The sequence below is a fragment of the Scomber scombrus genome, chromosome 17 (assembly GCF_963691925.1).
Source record: "Scomber scombrus chromosome 17, fScoSco1.1, whole genome shotgun sequence".
Taxonomy (NCBI): domain Eukaryota; kingdom Metazoa; phylum Chordata; class Actinopteri; order Scombriformes; family Scombridae; genus Scomber; species Scomber scombrus.
The window spans coordinates 27,289,343-27,307,226 of record NC_084986.1 but is presented as its reverse complement, the minus strand read 5'-3'; the positions used below and the strand labels follow the sequence as shown (position 1 = coordinate 27,307,226).

The 17,884-nt window shown below is 41.5% G+C and overlaps 1 protein-coding gene across 3 annotated transcripts in view; it reads right to left on the bottom strand.

Moving 5' to 3' along the window:
* The window catches only part of enah (ENAH actin regulator), a 62,488-nt gene that overhangs the window by 5,985 nt on the left and 38,619 nt on the right, over positions 1–17,884 (bottom strand). Inside the window, exons 4-10 of one of the 3 annotated variants that reach the window (XM_062437223.1) lie at positions 12,303–12,610; positions 6,151–6,942; positions 3,413–3,729; positions 2,501–2,634; positions 2,225–2,273; positions 913–964; positions 597–663 (exon numbers count right to left, since the gene is read on the bottom strand). In XM_062437223.1, the coding sequence (XP_062293207.1) occupies positions 597–663; positions 913–964; positions 2,225–2,273; positions 2,501–2,634; positions 3,413–3,729; positions 6,151–6,942; positions 12,303–12,610 (1,719 nt within the window). Of the gene's footprint in view, positions 1–596; positions 664–912; positions 965–2,224; positions 2,274–2,500; positions 2,635–3,412; positions 3,745–6,150; positions 6,943–12,302; positions 12,611–17,884 lie in introns of all 3 variants that reach the window. The other 2 variants (XM_062437224.1, XM_062437225.1) reach the window with 2 other exon arrangements.

The following is a 17,884-nucleotide window of genomic DNA, read 5'->3' as shown; positions in this document are numbered from 1 at the left end:
CAGTGGTGTACTGTGTTAAAAATCACACAAAATGACAGAAAAGTCGTTATTGTGTGGAACAAACTTAAGTACTTCACATAGGAGTGAAAAAAAACATAATTTAAAATGTAGATAATACACTTGTGGTGCTGACATCATCCCAAAAGAATAGTAGCCATGTCGCTTCATTTGATACCATGTATGTTTCTCCTCTCTTCTCCTGCTCATTCTCACACAGATGCCTCAGCTGCTGTAGTTCCCACAAAGTCACTGAGTATGTTGAATGTCTTTCCATCAAACGTGCACATGAAGGCGATATAAGCTTTAGTGATGTTAGCCAGCGCTGAACGGCCCCAGCAGTGCATCATGCTAAGGCTTACTGATGCTAATGCTTCAGTATGTCCCCATAGACGGTTTCACTAACAAATGTACATTTAGTAGCATCACTGCTGGCATTCATGAATGATGTCGAAGACAGAAAAATACTTAATTTGTTGTTTTTTTTTAACCTTTAAACCAATATAGAAAAAAATACTTTCAATTTAACAATACACAACAAATGACACAGTAAGCTCAAGTAAAGAGAAACTACTTTCTCATCAGAGAAGATACTGTACCTTCCGATAACTGGAGATTTGCTACCGTTCATTGTGTTTGTTCTTTCCCATGGCTTCCTGGGCATGTCTGGGGAAAAAATATAGAAGAAATATAAAAACCAAGGTACTCCTCCCATGTGGTATGTAGTTCAGCAGTTGAATAAAGTAAATTATCCAGTAATCCTTTAACCATCATAGGAAAAAATTCTGCCATCCAATAACTGTAAGAAAAAGCAGATTTGTAACTGGATGAATGCTAACTTGGATCCTCGTCTTCTGTGTTGGGAAGATTGATGTTTCAGCTCAGTCTACAGAATGTGACTGCACTCACACTCACCTGGTGTGCTACAGGCTGACACTTTAGGGGTCGTGTTTATATCACCCTCCTCCTGTTGACAGACAAACAGGGTTCAAAGGTCAAACGTGAGTCACACTCAAAGGGTCACAAATATGACTCATGGTGATAATTGGAGAGAGTTGCTACACAGAATTAGTGGATATCTTCTAGACAAAAAGAAACAGACAGAGGAGATTTTATCATTGTGTGTGTTTCTCCAGTAAAACACAGACACAGCTCTAAATTCTGTTTTAATATCAATCAAAAAAAGTGGATGTGCATCCAAGCTGAAGAGAAAAGGTGCTAGACTGAAAGTGAGCAAATGCAGAAAACTACTTTAGTGACTCAAGTGACTTGAGTCTGATGAAGAGCAGTAGTGCTTGAGATGTCACCTTGGTACAGTAAAGTCTAAGTGGACATTGAAGCCTTGCAGTGTGCCAGTGTTTCTCTGTTTTTCAATAGAAATAAAAAACTCCTTAGATCAACACATAAAGGGGAAAATAATGCACTGATATCATGGCTAAACTATTCATGCTTACATTTCTTTTCAATGACATTTAAATTAGAAATGTGCACATGCTACTAATATTACATGTAGGTCATCGTGATTGATTTGTGATGTCCTATAACTCAGCAATTGTTTCCTTTTGACTGAGATCAGAAAACATGCACAATATGCAACCTGAAAACTGAAAAACCCCAAAAATGTTTATGTTTCATAACTGTTAGGTAAACATCAATGAAACCCAATACTTTCTGCATATGTCTCACATTAAAAGCATACCAGGAATGGAAGGTGTGCAGGAAGTGTTGAGTTTCATTGACATTGGATTAACAGCTATGGAAAACAAAACAAAACATAGGTGACTGGAATTCATTAGTGAAGGAAAACAGAATTTCTGTTACAAAAAAGACACTTAGCACAGTGAGAATGGTGTTGTAGAAACTTACATTATACTGAATTTGACTAAAATATGATAAATATGCTTATAAAACACTGGAAAGTACAATTCAGCAGTTCACTATCTAAGAAGTTCTGGTGAATGAAAAAAGTGACTACAGACAGGAATGTAGTTCACAACATCCAAACCAGGCATGCAGAGTATCAGACAGATAAAGCACTGAGTGATGGACGAGTCATTTCAGAGAGGAATGTACTGAATGTGGTGTACCACGTATGTGTGTTATCACACAGAGGAGCTATTGTGTGATTGAGCAGTGAAGGAAAGTACTGATATTTTGGGCCTGAATCAAACAAGATAGAGATATGGGAGATGTGAAGGAAGTCAGAGCGGCTTCTAATGACACTTACTGATCTCTGGTCAGGTTCAGGTGATGAGCCCTTCTCTGCAATTCTTCTCCTGTGAAGCACAGTGTGCAGGTACAGTGAGGACATTGCGTATGTTTCTCAGTGTAAGCATCACCATAGTTCCTTGTGAAAAGCTTTAATCCAGAGTTTCCTCATTTTCACAGTTAAGATGATTTGACAGCAAAAAAAATACATTTCTTGAATCCATCAAAAACTGTATGGGAATCTGTCTAGCTTTAGCTATGCTGAAGCTACCAATAACATGTGATGTGTCTCTACCTCCTGGCCAATAGAGCACTCATCTCCTCCATAAGCCCTCCTCCTCCAGGCAGAGGGCCGTTGCCTCTGGCCTCCGTTTTGGCCCCTGCAGCCCCCGACAAGGCTGCTGCCAGAGCTGCCCCTGCATCATCACTCTGGAGGAACAAAAGCAACATCTGTAGTTAAACACAAATGAATGTGACAAGTTCTTTGCTGTGTGAGTGAGGCGATGACACTCTTTTAGGAAAACAGCTGAATGGTTGAAAGTGTATTAGTGGTGCTTTGTTATATCAGGCATATACCAAAATCACTGAAACTCAAGCACAACGTGGATCTGTTTGGAATAATAAACAGCAACATAAAAAACAACCAGTTAATTCCACTTTTCTTCACAACTGTTTATGAAAGATGATGTCTGTTGATTCCCTCTTGTTTCTTACATCTTGCTGTAATTATGATATTATCTATTTAAGTAATGCAATATGTTTTCTGGCAAATTTGTAGTTGATTTATGTGTTTTGTCATGTCATAAACGACAGAAGACATGCAGTGTTTTACAGGGAGGCTCTCGGCATTACACGTAAACCTCCTCTGTGTCTGAGATGAGATGTGACAGATGGCGACTGTGTCTGTGTGTGTGTGTGTGTTTGTGTGAGATCATGCGTGAACATGGCGTGTGTGTGCGTGAATGTTTCAGTGACAGTGATTCTGAGTGATTCTGTATTAAGATACTGTGTAAGTGGTGTATGTACATGAACAGTGTTTGGACACAAAGGTTGACAGAATAACTATGTGTGTGTGTCACTGGAAATAACTTACTAATGCTGTTATATACTACAATCTTGTATAATTCAGATTTGGATATGAAGAGATGTTTCAGTGTTTCAGAAATGTGAACCTTTCCATTGCTCGAGTAGCCAATCAAGCGCTCACCCTTGGCACTTTGCGCAGCTTGGCTCCGGCGAGGGCGGCGGCCAGGCCTGAGATCGGGCCCTCTGTAGGAGAGAAGAGGCCGACGGGAAGGGGAGGCGCTGGGGGAGGGAGTGGGGCTCCGGGAGGAGGAGGAGGGCCGGGTGGAGGAGGGGGGGTCCCGCCTGGGGTCAGTGTGGGAGGCAGGGGTGGTGGTGGGGGTGGGGGAGGGTGGACGGCTGGGCCGGTGGGGGTGACAGCCGGGGTGGCGGCCGCCGAGGTCACAGTGGAGCCGGGTGGCAGGGGTGGAGGTGGGGGAGGGGTCGGGGTGGTCAACCCCGCTGTCTGCGCCATGTCTGTTGGAGGAGTTGAGGGGGTGAGAGTGAGAGTGGGGGATGGGCAAAGACACAGGGAAGGAGAATGAAGATCAAACTGTCATTTTTCAAAAGTCCATCACTGATGAAAACCTGCTGACTTCAGGCTCCGTTTGGATGATTTCATTATCTGTCTTAGAGCTGACACACCTCTACATGTTGGGGGACATTTCTTTATACTGTATGAGGTTTATTCCATGACTTCCCATGTATATACACAATTCACATCAGCAGAGACTTATAACTTTTGGAAAATATTGTTTTGGGTTTTTTTCCCCTCCCTATTCCAGTTTTAACAAACCTTAAAACTTAAACGACATTCAACACTGTTTTAGCATGCGTATATTTTTCTGGGGTATATCAGCAGGGTCAACATAATCACTAAATTTGTAGAGCAGTAACAGAGGATATAACTTTTATAATGGAGCAAAACATGGAATACATACATTGAATATGACAGCATGCCACAGAAAGTCATAGAAAATTGTATTTCATCCTCATGCAGTGTTAGTAAGTGGTAGTGACTGGTTAATGGTTAGAAATAGGGCTGGGCAAAATGTGCTGAGTCAGACATCTACATTTCTGTTCATTGTGTATTATATTCAAGAAACAGAATTAAAACAATAAATATCAGTTTATGAATTGCCCAACCCTATCTGGAAGGTGTAGATTAAAATAAACAGAGACGTACAGTATTTTATCAACAAGACACATATTTTGGTGCAATGACACACACAGACATTCATAGAAACACATAATGAGCATCTGGTTAACACAGGAACTTGGGCAGCAGTTGTATTTAAGTCAATACCATCTGCCTAAATATGATCTAATTCATAGATTGCCAAAAAGATGATCACATTTCTAATCTAGTCACATTACTCCACATTAAGCTATGATGATCAGATGAGTAATAATAGTGCTGCTCCATGTTCTCATCAGAGACCTAAAGCCATGATCAATAATCTATGATGGCATGTGAGCATGCTGAGCGGTGATCAATATGACAACAAGCAGTCCAGCAGTCCCTTCCAGCCAATCAATTTGATGATGTCTGAGGGTCAAAGGTCATTGGGACAGCTCCTGTGGCTACTAAGAATATCACAAAGGGATAAAGGGGATTTATTGTTTCATTTAAACATTTTTTTTTTTATTTGTTCACTTTCACCCTTATGCTGTTGCTCTTTTCCAACTATACTGCTTGGTCAATCTGAATTTCTCCCGAAAGTCAGCAATACAGATAAACCTTATCTTAAACCCAAAGCTACTCTAGTGTTTTAATTTAAGGCAAAATGACAATTTTGAAAGACAGAGATAACTGAACTTACTTTTTTGTCACAGAAACAGAAATCCTCATAAATTTTGAGATTTATATACAGATTTGATACAGTGGATATTTCAAGTGAAATGTTTGTTGAGAAAGCATGGATACATATCATATTATAATTTTATGGGTTGACTATGACTTATTTGTTTTCAAATAATTATCAGGGGAGGGAATGAAATTGTGTTTGGATGGGGAGCTGTCCTTAGCCTTAAAAATATACAACTGCAAAACTCAGGTCTATTTACATATTTACAAATAAAACCTTATTTTATTTTAATTAAATCATTCGATCAAGATGGGAATGACACTTTGATTTAATATTGGATAGACAAGTATGATGTCTCAAAAAGAGAGTTTCTTGCTGTAACCAGATATGCAAGGGAATGACAATAAGAATGGAGGACACACAGTGTTGAAATCAAATGGTGAATTTGTGGGGGGAAAAATTGCTGAAGTTTGGGTGAGAAATGTGTTGAAAAAATAGAAACAACCAAGAAATGAAAGAGGCAGTGGTTCAACACAGTCAGGGATCTGTGTCCATGTACAGTAAGAACATATTTCTATTTAGGCCAAGAGACAGACATGCCATGCTCAAAGACCAGACATATTTCATATCCAATGAACAGCCAGCCAGACCTTTAAGCAACAAGCGCATGGACGTACGGTACATGGAGTATATGAGAAGACTGACAAAGAAGTTAGACAGGCTTGAGTGACAGTGACTGCTACACCAGGAGATCCCACAATAGTCACTGTAGTAGCTGTTTTAATGCCATAAACTGCAGCCAGGATTAATGATTGAAAAGTCAGTTGAGAGACTAAATCTGGAGTGTGGTGACAGCAGCCAGGACAGACGCTTTCCTCTACAGAAAGGTAAAACTTCTCTGAGATCAGCCTGTATTATGGGACTCATTTGGTGGTGCGGCCAGTTCAGTAGCAAGGTAACATATCCAACACTGTTGAACAGCCCCCAACCCCTATTAGTGTGTGAGTCGAAAAAGCAGTGAAAGACAGAGGGGAGAGAGGCAAAAAGAGAGAAGAGTCCGGACTGGAGGCCTTACCCTGGGGCTGGGGCTGAGAGGAGAAGCCCCCTTGAAGCGGGTAGGGCTCTGGGCCTGCGGCTGTGTCCATCTCCCCCGGCCCTGACAGGCCCAGGCCCACAGGGAGGGAGAGGTGCTCAGCAGAGGCGGCGGCGGCTGCAGCAGCAGGGAGCGCTGTGGAGGGAGAGGGCACACCAGGAGCATGGGATGAGGAGGGGGGAGACGAGACGGAGGAAGACGGAGGGGGAGCCATGGGGGAAGGGAGAGGGGGCGGGGTGGGCGGGGGAGGCGGGGTGGGGCAAGAGATGCCGATCGGGGTGTGGCTGTGCGGGATGGTGACCGGGGAAGGTGCGGGGAACATGGGCGGGCCGTTTGGGGATGGCGATGGGGGCTTCTGGGTGAGAGGGGAAGGTGCTGGGATGGGGATGAGCGGCCGCGGGCCTGTAGCCTTCCCTGGGGGGCTGCTTATCATGACGGGGGGCGAGGGCGGCAAGGGAGTGAAGTTGGACGCGGACCACACCGCAGACTTGGGTGGAGGGCAGGGGGCAGGAGCGGGAGCAGGAGGCGGGGCTTGGGGAAGGGCCTGCTGTCGCCTCGGTACCGTGGCGTAGTGAGGAAGGACTGGGTGGAAGGCAGAACCGAGTGAGGTGGCGAATCGGGACGCCGAGTGCCTCAGAGGTGGGGTTGGGGGTGTGGTGGAGGAGGGCGACGGTGTCCCGGGAGCTGGGTAGGTGGGTGTGGATGGAGATGCGGGGGTAGATGACGTCCTGCCGTACTCCTGCGGCGTGGGAGAGTACAGGGTGCTTTCGAAGGCTAATCGCACATCAACAGACAAACCAAGGTGAAGGACAAGACAGGACAGAAGGGAAGGAAGGAAAGAAGGCAGGAAGGAAGCAGCCATCGTGCACACGGGAGAGAAAGACAGCAGGTCAGGAGAGAGAGAAGGAAGGAGGGAGGGAGGAAAAAAGAGAAGGGGGCAGATGAAGCAGGAAAAACCAGCACAGAGCTAAACCACAGTTTTATTCCAGGGTGTGTGTGTTTTTTCGTGGGCTGAGGTGATGCTACTATGTTAGTGAAAAGGTGTTAGCACTGTGGACGAAGCCAGAGAACACAAAGCTTTCACAGTCTTGCTCGCTGAAAGAAGAGGAGGATGGACTGAGGAGGAAAGAGTTTACCACACAGCACACACACATATTAACATCCAATGAGACGCATCTTTTCACCCGTGTCATCAAGCCTGTTCGATAAGTAGAGGGCCAGAACACCACAGATATTTCACTTATCAAACTAAAGTGAGCCAGTCAAACTTTCAAACAGTTGAAACTGTCTATGTAACTCAAAGTTTTTGTCTCCCCACCTGATTTCTGCTGAGGTGTCTTTGAGCAAGGCTTCAAGTCCCTCAATACCCCTGGAGGTATAATGTCTGCTTGTGTGCAAAATGCAACAAACTGTACATTTAAAAAGATAGACTAAACAAAAATTCAAGGACCCACAAGTTAGATTGAGCTATTTAATTTTAGTCAACAATAAATCCATTTTGATTTGATTATCAGCTTTTTTTTTAAATCTCCTGTTTAATTCATAGTCCTGGGACAAGCTGTGAGATACTACAGAATTTGAAGGCCACACAGGTTCTGATTAGACCTCTGCTCAGGTTGAATTCAATGAGGGTAAACTGGGAATTAATCTGACATGATGTCAATAAAGTCTGTGCACTAATAAGCATACTGTTAATAGATGATATTGTATGAAAACATTATTTGTGTCAGACTCAGTTGTTGTACTGATGGAATTCATGCTGTCCATGATACCAACATCTGGATTTCAATCTGTTTATGTTTGTTTCAGACTCTTCTACTATGTGAATGCTGTATTTGTGGTGTTAGTGGTTTGAGTTATTTCGCCCTGGTTTAGGTGCCAGAAAACTAACAGGAGAAAGAGAAATATGTCAATTAACTGCAGGTTGTACACACCCATACAGTTCTAAGAAGATGTATGGGTGTAAAGGAGCTTTAAATATAAAGATCTAATCTCCTTGCTGTCCAGACCTATGACTCCTTGTAAAATAACGTATGGATTCCATCTGTTGTCCTGCTTGTTTTTAATATGAACCCAGTGTCCTGTTTTTGATTCACCTTAGACTGTAAACTGCCAGTACAATGGCTCCAGTGTTGGAAGTGGTTACCAGGGTCAGGGTCTCATGTTGCCTGAACCAGCTCGCTAAGGGATGAAGAATTAGAGCTCTGTTTGGTTCTGTTGATAGAAGAAATGTTAGTTTGAATCTATGATCAAATATTTTTGTTATGAGGCGTTTTGTGACATTAAGCTACACCCTCCGCTCTATATTCACTCTTTTTTATTCTTTATGATGGGGGTCACCAACCTCGCGGGAATTTTTGTCTTAAATACTTGATCTGCTTTTTAATGTGTCTCTTATGGCTTAGTCTAGACCTACAACTAATTACCTTGATTGTGTTTGCTAATGTGCTACTGATGTGCTTAGCGTAGCCTGACTGGTGTTGTATTGGCCTGCCATATGTTTTCTGTGTGTTAAGTTGTTAATCCTCTCTTCACCTTCTGCTCCACTTCCCCTCACTAGTGATGTAATTGTACACTTTTTTTTTTTTTTAAATTCAGCCTTTATTCTAATGACTGGATTTAATTTGTTTTTGGCTCAGGGTTCAGTCTGATGCTGTATATTTTTTGGAGACAAAGCCAGAACACGAACATAACATTCCTCACAGCTGTTGTGAGTAAATCAGGTTCAATTATCCTTTTGAGACTTTTAAGAAATGAATGGATATATTTTCAAAAGCTAGAAACGACTAGAAAATTGCTGTTTCACTGATTTTCTGCTCATGCAAAGGAAACCTGACATACATAAATCACACATTTACTCACAGACATGGGTCAAATCTACACACACTGACACACACACACACACACACACACACAGCAGAAACACTACTGGAATGGACAACTAACCACTAGCGAAGAGACGAAAGAGAAACTGATGGATTCGTAACTGTCTGGCTCTTTTCCAACTTCTCCTTCTCTGTGCGACTCCCTTCTTTCTGCCTCTCCCCGCTGAACACTCTCACAGCTCATGCTGCATTTACAGACTTCCACTCCACTACACACACAATTTCTCTCTGACTGTCTCTTGTTCATTAAGCTTCAGTCTTCCTTCACGCTTTGTTCCTTCCTCTGTTGTTCCTATGCTTCTGCCAACTATTTCACTTTCATTTTGCATCAGCCTCACTCCTCTCTTTCCTCTCATCCTCCACTGAACTTTGACCTTTTCCATCATTCATCATTCCGCCCCCCCCCCCTTCATTCATCCTCTCTTTCTCTTCATCTCTCTGTAGCTCTGGGCGAGTACATGTGACCGAGAGGCCCCAGCTTTTCCTCTGCCATTCCACAACAATCAACACACGACCAGAACACACCGATTACACGGAGGGCTGGACACGTGCACACACACGAATATTAAGCGCACGTGCACACACATGAGGAGACAATAAAGCAATACTGCAGCCAAGCTCCAATGTGCTAAACCAATTGGACTTTTTTGGAATACTTTAACACTTAAAAAGAAAAAAAGTAAAAAAGCCAAAAATAAAGAGTCAGGTGATCGAGTAGATCCACCCAACAAACGTTCCTATATAAAAAAAAACACACACCTGTCTGAAAACACAGAATGTGCTCGGTGATGCTTTACCGTGCAGCCAAGATGAAAAGCAAAAAAAGTAACACGCACACGCACACACACACACACACACACACACAGACACACACACACACACACACACAGGTGTTCATCAGGTTTCTTCTTTCCTCTCAGTAACAGTGACACATTTGAAGAATGTTTAACTACAGCTATAGTTTCTAAAGGAAGATGTTAATAATGCTAATTGCAGACAACAAAATGAAAAAGAAAAGAAAAAGTGCCTCGTTAAGACAAGACAGAAAGAAGTTCATATAGAATGTTTAATATACAATGGAAGGCAGTGATCACATGTTGATAACACATTTGTTGACTTGTTGCTTTGATGAAGAAACAGTGAATGAGCAGCGTTCACAGTTACTTAGACACTTAAGATCACCACACGTTAGTCGCAAGCACTTATTCAGAGTAATGAGTTGATTTATTGATTTCCTCGTGCAGGACTTGTGCGTCTGCTGATGTTTGAAAGACACACACACTGTAAACACACACAGTTATCCTGTAAGAGAGAAACAGAGGGCTAAAAAGCGTTACATGTTAAACATGACCTCATGTCAAACCCGACAGCCTCGTATGTTCAAACAGAACATGCACGTGAGTGTGTGAGTGGGCCCTCCTGCATTCCTGTGTCATGTCTTTCTCTGTGTGTTATTGTGTATGACAGCCCCTCCCTTTTGTTCTAAGGCTTTTTGCATGCGCACGCACACGCACGCACACGCACACACACACACACACACACACACACACACACCCCTGGGGGTCTCACCGGCATTTTCCCTGATGATGTATTTTTAGCCTGTGAGTAACACCACCGAACTGTATCTGCCTGCCTGCCTGTGTGTGTGTGTGTGTGTGTGTGTGTTTATGCATGCATATGATAATAAGCTGAACATGGCACTGAAGCGTGCCACACAACATGCCTTCCCCACTGACCCAGTCCTGAAACCAACTTCCTATCTCACAATCAAACCCTGATCCATGACAGCTCCAGTTTAAAATCACAGTATGTTCCCACCTGCGGCTCCACCTCGTCCGTGCTGCTGAGTGCTGCTTGTGTTAATTACATCGCTCTTTCTAAAATCTAGCACTCACCCTTAAACTCAGGTACACAGACTAATAACACATTCATTTCCCAGCAATCTGTTCAGAGCTCTTGTCCAGCCTATGGGCAGAGGAGCAGAGTGCAGGCCATACTGTGGCTTAAAAAGAGTAGATAACCATGCTAGTGCACCACAGCCCTCTGTGTTAGAAGTAGAAGTTGCTGCTAATTGATAGTGTAACTTAACAGAGAGTGAGTTGCTTATTTTACCCAAGAAGCACCTTCTTGAAATCATTACAGCTTGAAAATAAGAAGCTATGCTCAGTAAGTTTACTAGACTTCAACTGAATCGTGTTGTAGTAAAAACTATTAAATCACTGAAAACACTACATTTAAGTCCAACTTGCTGCCCTACACAGATGCTATATCCCAATTCCATAATACACACTAGAGCAGAAATGATTAGTGGATTAAACAATAAATCAGTTGACAACTATTTTGATAATCCAATAAGTGTTTCATTTACTTTTCAAGCAGAAATGAACTGGTTGCTACCAGCTCCTTCAATGTGAAGATGATCTGCTTTACTTTGCTTTATATCATTGTAAACTGAATATCTTTAAGTTTTGGACTTTTAATTGAACAAAACAAGACATATGAAGGTGTCACACTGAACTCTGAGAGACTGAGATAGAAATGTGTCACAATTTTATTTGATAGATAATTAATAATTGTGCAGAGAATGAAAATAATTGTTGCAACTCTACTGTACACTAAATCTAACTACAAATGCTCAGTGCACTCAAACAGTATTTGTGCTTGTGATGCACACTGTTGTCCCACAATACAAAAGCATTAGAGGAACTGATCACACTGTGAATATCACATAAAAACAGAGTATTAAACTGTCTGTTAGTACAGAAATGTAAAGTGTGTTCACTTCTTTGTGTACTATCTGCAATAGGTCTACTAATACAATGAGTGTATAGTATGTACTGTAATGTATCACCAGTATATAGTATGGAGTTGGGATATACTGAAATTCAACAATACCAGAAACTATGACAAAAAATCATCTAAGAGGGAAATATGCTTCAAATTAAAACATTCAATAGTGACCAGTGAGAATATGAACTGATGCATCCATACAGCTGCAGACTGCCTGTTTTCATGTAACACACTTGTGAAGCTACTGTTCTTAAAGGATACTGTGTCAAACAAGCATTAAAGCCATTTTATGATTCTTTTGGTTTATATTATGGATTAGGAAAAGATGCAAATCCTGAATTTTGTCCAACAGTATCAGCACTGACCTTTAAAACCCAAAAACCTGATGCATATGGAGGTGCAAGTGTATGTGTGTGTGTGTGTGTGTGTATCATCAGGAAGCCAAAGTGCATCACTCACCAGCGTTGGAGATGCGTCTCCCTCTCTCCCAGTCCTGCTGCTCTCTGTCCAACTGCTCCTGCTGCTCCCTCTCCATCCGCTCTCTCTCTGCCTTCTCCCTCTCCATCAGCTCACGCTCAGTGCGCTCCTGCTGCTCCTGGCGCTCTCGCTCCAGTCGCTCCCTCTCTGCCTGCGCCTCCCTCTCCTGGCGCTCCTGTTCCTGACGTTCGCGCTCCTGTCGCTCGCGTTCCTGCAGCTCTCGCTCCAGGCGCTCTCGTTCCAGACGCTCCCGTTCCATCTCCTTTTGCCTCTGCAGTTCCTGGAGCTGCCTGGAGGAGGAGAGAAGAGGAGAAAAATGTCATATAATTTACAGCAAATCAACTATATTGTCTATTTTGAAGATTCACATCAGTAAAAACATGCATTTGTGAAGCTTACACAAGGCCAGAGTCTAGAATCAAAGCATTAACATGTTCTTAAGAAGAAAACTCATGGTTGGAGATGTGAATGATTTGTTTTCAAATGAAGTGGAGATACAATTAAAACAAAACAGGCAGAATAAACAAAAATGAGTTAATTAATTTGGAGCTTTTCTGGACCTCCCTGACCTACAGGCAATTACTGTTGTCATTACATAAGACACATAATTATATAATAATTGCTTCTGGGCACAATAGCCATGTTGTTATGCAACCACAGCCAGCTTCTGTTAATTGTGTGCCCATTAAAAACACAGACATTGAGTTTGGGGACTCATTTCTGTGGCTGCAGTGAAATAACAAATCAACAAAGAGTGAATGCAAGCACATAGAAACAAACATTAAAAGCTTTCATTTATTCTTTTTTAATTGTATGCTAAATTTGTACATGTGATGCTAATGATAATGTTTTAATGGAGGTTTTCCTGCAGGTGTTCAGCACATATTGTGTTTGCAGCTCCACGTTTGTTCACTAGGTGTCAGTAGAGGGCAGCAGATGATAGAAGTGGACTGAGAAGCGTGTGACTGTAGTAACAGTAGAGAGAGAGAAAAAGAGGCTAATGACAGTGTGTGTGTGTGTGTTTGTGTGTGTGTGTGTGTGTGTGCACGAGCGAGTGAACATGTGTGACAATGACTTAAAGCATAATAGAGAGAGACAGCCGTTTCCAAGCACTGTAACGATCCCTGTGGGGAAACTGGGCTGTTGTTGCAGCAGTTTGTACAGAAATGCAAGGAAAAAAAAGCAGGACATCAACAAGAATGACTGCAGAAAGAGTTTATATACGCAGCAGACTATTCCATGGTGAGATGAAGGGATGAGTGAATAAAAAAGTGAGGACAGCTTTCTGCCTTGGTAGGAACAATGGCAGCAAAGCAGAGCTTACAAATCTGAAATAAATAGCAGGATAGTACATAAAAGTTCAGCACACATATGTATAAAGGGTGTGTTCTGTTCCATACTCATATTAATAGATAGAGAAGTGTCTTGTAGATGTATAAAAGAAAGCTATATGAACTGACTTTTATGAGTTTTATGAACAAATATGCAGTACTGTGTGTGTGTGTGTGTGTGTGTGTGTTGGTGAGAGAGAAAAATCTAATGTGAGGGGGTGGAGAGCAGATAGCAGGTTGTAATCTGTCAGGTTCACACTCACAAGGTTTCCCAGGAAATCTTTCATTTTATTGGAAAGCGTCAACCGTCTTGTCACATTCTGTGATTTACTTGCTCATAAATTGCGCTGGCTGTAAATGAGGGAGCATTACATTCATATATTACACAAACCAGGAGAGAGGTGGTGGGAACTGGAGCCGAAATGCCAACGCACACACACACGCACACACACAGACACACACATGCAGAGTGATATTGTGGTTGTCACTGTGCGCTTCCATGTGACTTAAAAACGAAGAAAACGTCACAAGCATGATGATCATTTTTAACATTATATATTTGGTACAAATTGGGTCATCAGTGAAAGGTGGCACTTACTGGGCTAGCTCCCCATGCAGGGTGTACAATAAACCAACAGTAGGACTTAATATGGAGTTAATTCTGATGTTAAGAGTGGCGTCTTTATTGTATTATACATGTTACAAATATCAAGTGTTAAAGCATCAAAGATTTGCATCAAATGAGGCTAGTTTACTTCTCATTTGATCAGATAGCTCCAGATCTAAATTAGGACTGTATTCATTTAGCTTGTTTCTGACATCGTCCAAATATCCCCCGTGTCTCCACTGATAGCATTAGTCTGTAGTTAAATATGCTTCAAATTCTTTAAAAGCTTATTTTTTTTAACAATTCGGTATTCTATCATAAATCATTCAAATCTAATGAACGTACTTCCTTTAAAGTAAAACATTAAACAACACAGATCATTCCGATCTTCCTTCAGGAAATCTATTTAGTTGATAAAAGTCTGTGTTTAATCTCTGAATATTCCAGTTTCACTTTTTCTTTAAAAACATTACATGAGGAATACATAAAATGTGCACACTTTATATCATATACAAAAAGTCTTGTTGGACATCACCTCAACTTTGCCTGAATTTGGTTTTTCTGGCTGCAGAAACTTCCAAAATGACAGTGAAGGAGTCACTTTCAAAGTCCTTGTTTGTCTCTGGCACGAGTGTCAGATAAATCTCAGCTGTCACAAATATGTGAAAAATATTTCATTTCTAGTACCAGAATGCCATCACATCTTAAAAAAAAAGATTTATCAGGTGTTTAAAGATGGAAATCTGAACAAAAATGATGACCAAACTGCAAAAGTCAGTCATCAAATAAGTCTTTTCACAATCAGGTGGCATTTTAAAAGTGCCCTCCCTCCCGCATAAGGTGACCTTATGCAGTGTTTGGCTGCATTATGACTGATTAAAGTGGATGCAAGCAGCACTCAAGCTAATTCCCACAAAACCGAGGAGCTTAGCTCAGATGCTCATATCCACCGGATTACCCCGACCAATAAAACACAAAGGAGAGGTGTGAAGAACAACACTATGTTTATGTCTGATGTGCCTAGAATCTGTTGTCCTGTCTTCACTGGAGTGTATTCTCCACATCTAGAGAGAGAGAGAGAGAGAGAGAGAGAGAGAGAGAGAGAGAGAGAGAGAGAGAGAGAGAGAGAGAGAGAGAGAGAGAGAGAGAGAGAGAGAGAGAGAGAGCGAGAGAGAGAGAGGAGAAACATACTAAAGGATGGGAAGAAAGAAATAAGAATGAAACTTCAACACTATCCTGGTATTCCCATTGATGTAATTACATAAACTCAGGAATAACCTGGATCCAGGGCGGATGGAGGCGCAGCAGGGCCATGCCTCTGATGATTACAGTAGCTCCTGTGGGGGTTTTCCCTCATCTACAATTATACATTCTCTCTGATAGCAAATGAATCCCTGTAGGATCCTCTGCACTGTAACAGCAGCAGAACATCCTCGTGATTAAATACAGCACAAGATGTGATGGGGTGATGGAGGTAAAAATCAGTGCAATCAGGCTGATCAAAAGACATTCTTTATTCACTCTGTGTGAAGACAGATTCGCCACCAGGCTGAAGCTGGTGGAGCTGGTATGATTTGTCCACCAGCGACGTTGGCAGGTAACTCTTCTCTGTTCACAATCCATACGTGGTTTGTAAAACAGTGAGCGAGGCTGGTGGAGTTGATAATGACTTCATATTGGTGGCTGGTGGATGAAAGACGAGTCAATTTTACCGGTTAGCAAGTCAGCTGTTGTCTAAATGGAGTTAAATGGCTGCGGCGGCTCACACACACACACACACACACACACACACAACCGACATGCCAACTGGTTTAAATATGGCCAAGTAACTAAGAGAGAAGAAGGTAAAGTTACACACATACACATACAGTTCACAGGGGACAATGGTGATGCAACCTACAGCAACATACCCTCATCTTTTACATGCAGCCCAGTAAATCTGTTGAGAGCAAACTATAGAGGAACTTCAGCTGTCAGAGCTAAATATCCCAATTTGCACTACACTGTTAAATCACTGCAGTTAATTCATAGTAAGATGTGGAAGGGTCAGTAGTCAGTAGTTGTCTCAAGGCTTCAATGTGTTAATTATTGAGAAATAATCAATGATTAAAAGTCAGCATAATCTTTCAAGATGTAAATGTAAACAGTTCATATAACCTTCATTTATATATATATACATATATATATCTTTTACAATTGATTCCATTTTGTTCTATATCTGCAGCAGTGATTTAACTTTATTTCTGTAGCTGTAAATATATATGTAATATATATCTTAATAGTATTTTGTTGGTGTAATAAATCCAACTTCAGGAGTAATTCATGTGTATTGTGTCTTTTGGTGGAACAGAATATTGGAGAATTGTGCAGCATTGGTGGAGGTTTACCATCTTGAAATCAATCACAGGTTTAACCTTCACAACTATTTATCATCATGCACTGAAAACAACTGCAACTCAAATTCTTCCCATATAGAAAATCTTACAGTGTGGTGTACTACAGCTGATGCTTTGCTTTAGAGCATCTTGTAGACATTTCCACTGTTACCTTTTAATGTCCCAAACATTTAAACTACCCTGCTGTTGATTTCCAGTGAGACTTTTGCTGTGTGAGCAAATTGTGATATAGAAATGTGAAATAAATTCTAAACTAATTTTCCCTCATTACACCTGCTGATGAAGTGGGGCTACTTGCTGAATCCGTCCTAATTAGAGTAGAGAGACAACCTCAGCTGTTAATGTATACTCACGCTGTTGTTGTCTTTTGTTGTAACTAAGTGTCTCTGCTGGGGATGATGAAAGTCTTTTAGTTTGGAGGCTTGTTGAACCCCTTGACTATTATCCACATTTTCATTGAAAGGACAATAGAGTTGTGAGTTAATAGTTTTGGGATTGCTGCTTAAATGAATGATGTTCAGTTCTGGTTGGAACATGTAATTCATGCATGTGACACACATTCTGCATTCCCCTGAGCAGGAGATCATGACACAAACCTAAAATAAGCCGTCTGGAGACATGTTGGTGTGTGTGTACATGCAGATGAATGACAGTGGGACAGTCAGCCTGGCGTTGGTCAGGGGGACACCTCGGAGTTTCCACCACAGCGCAGCTCTTTGGGAGATGTCATGCAATAGCAATGCTCACCTTCACAGTGCTTGTATTACACTCACATTCCTGCACAGTGAGCACAGCTTCTCTCACTGCCAACACTTTACAACACACTTTCATTAAGAAATGTAAATACATGAGAAACCTGCATCCTACTCATTATTTAAGATAGTAATAGTATCTATTATCTATCCTATCAGCCATGCTGTCATATGTAATGCCAATAGCACACAATCATACAAGAATGTCTACTTAAGGCTTTTTGTTGTGTTATGAATTGAATTTACTGTATGTTATATAGTTGTGATCTTTTTTGTTTTCCTCATGTTCAAATGTAAGTTTTTAAAGGATAAGTACACTCAATTTAATAACTCGGACGTGTCAAATATTGTGGCACACTTGACCGGGCAGAAAAAATGGAATGGATTAGAACTTCCTCATAGCGGGAACATTTTGGCTTGACAAATGTTTTTGGTGACACTTTGAAAAAATGTCACCACTAGAATTCACTTTAACTGA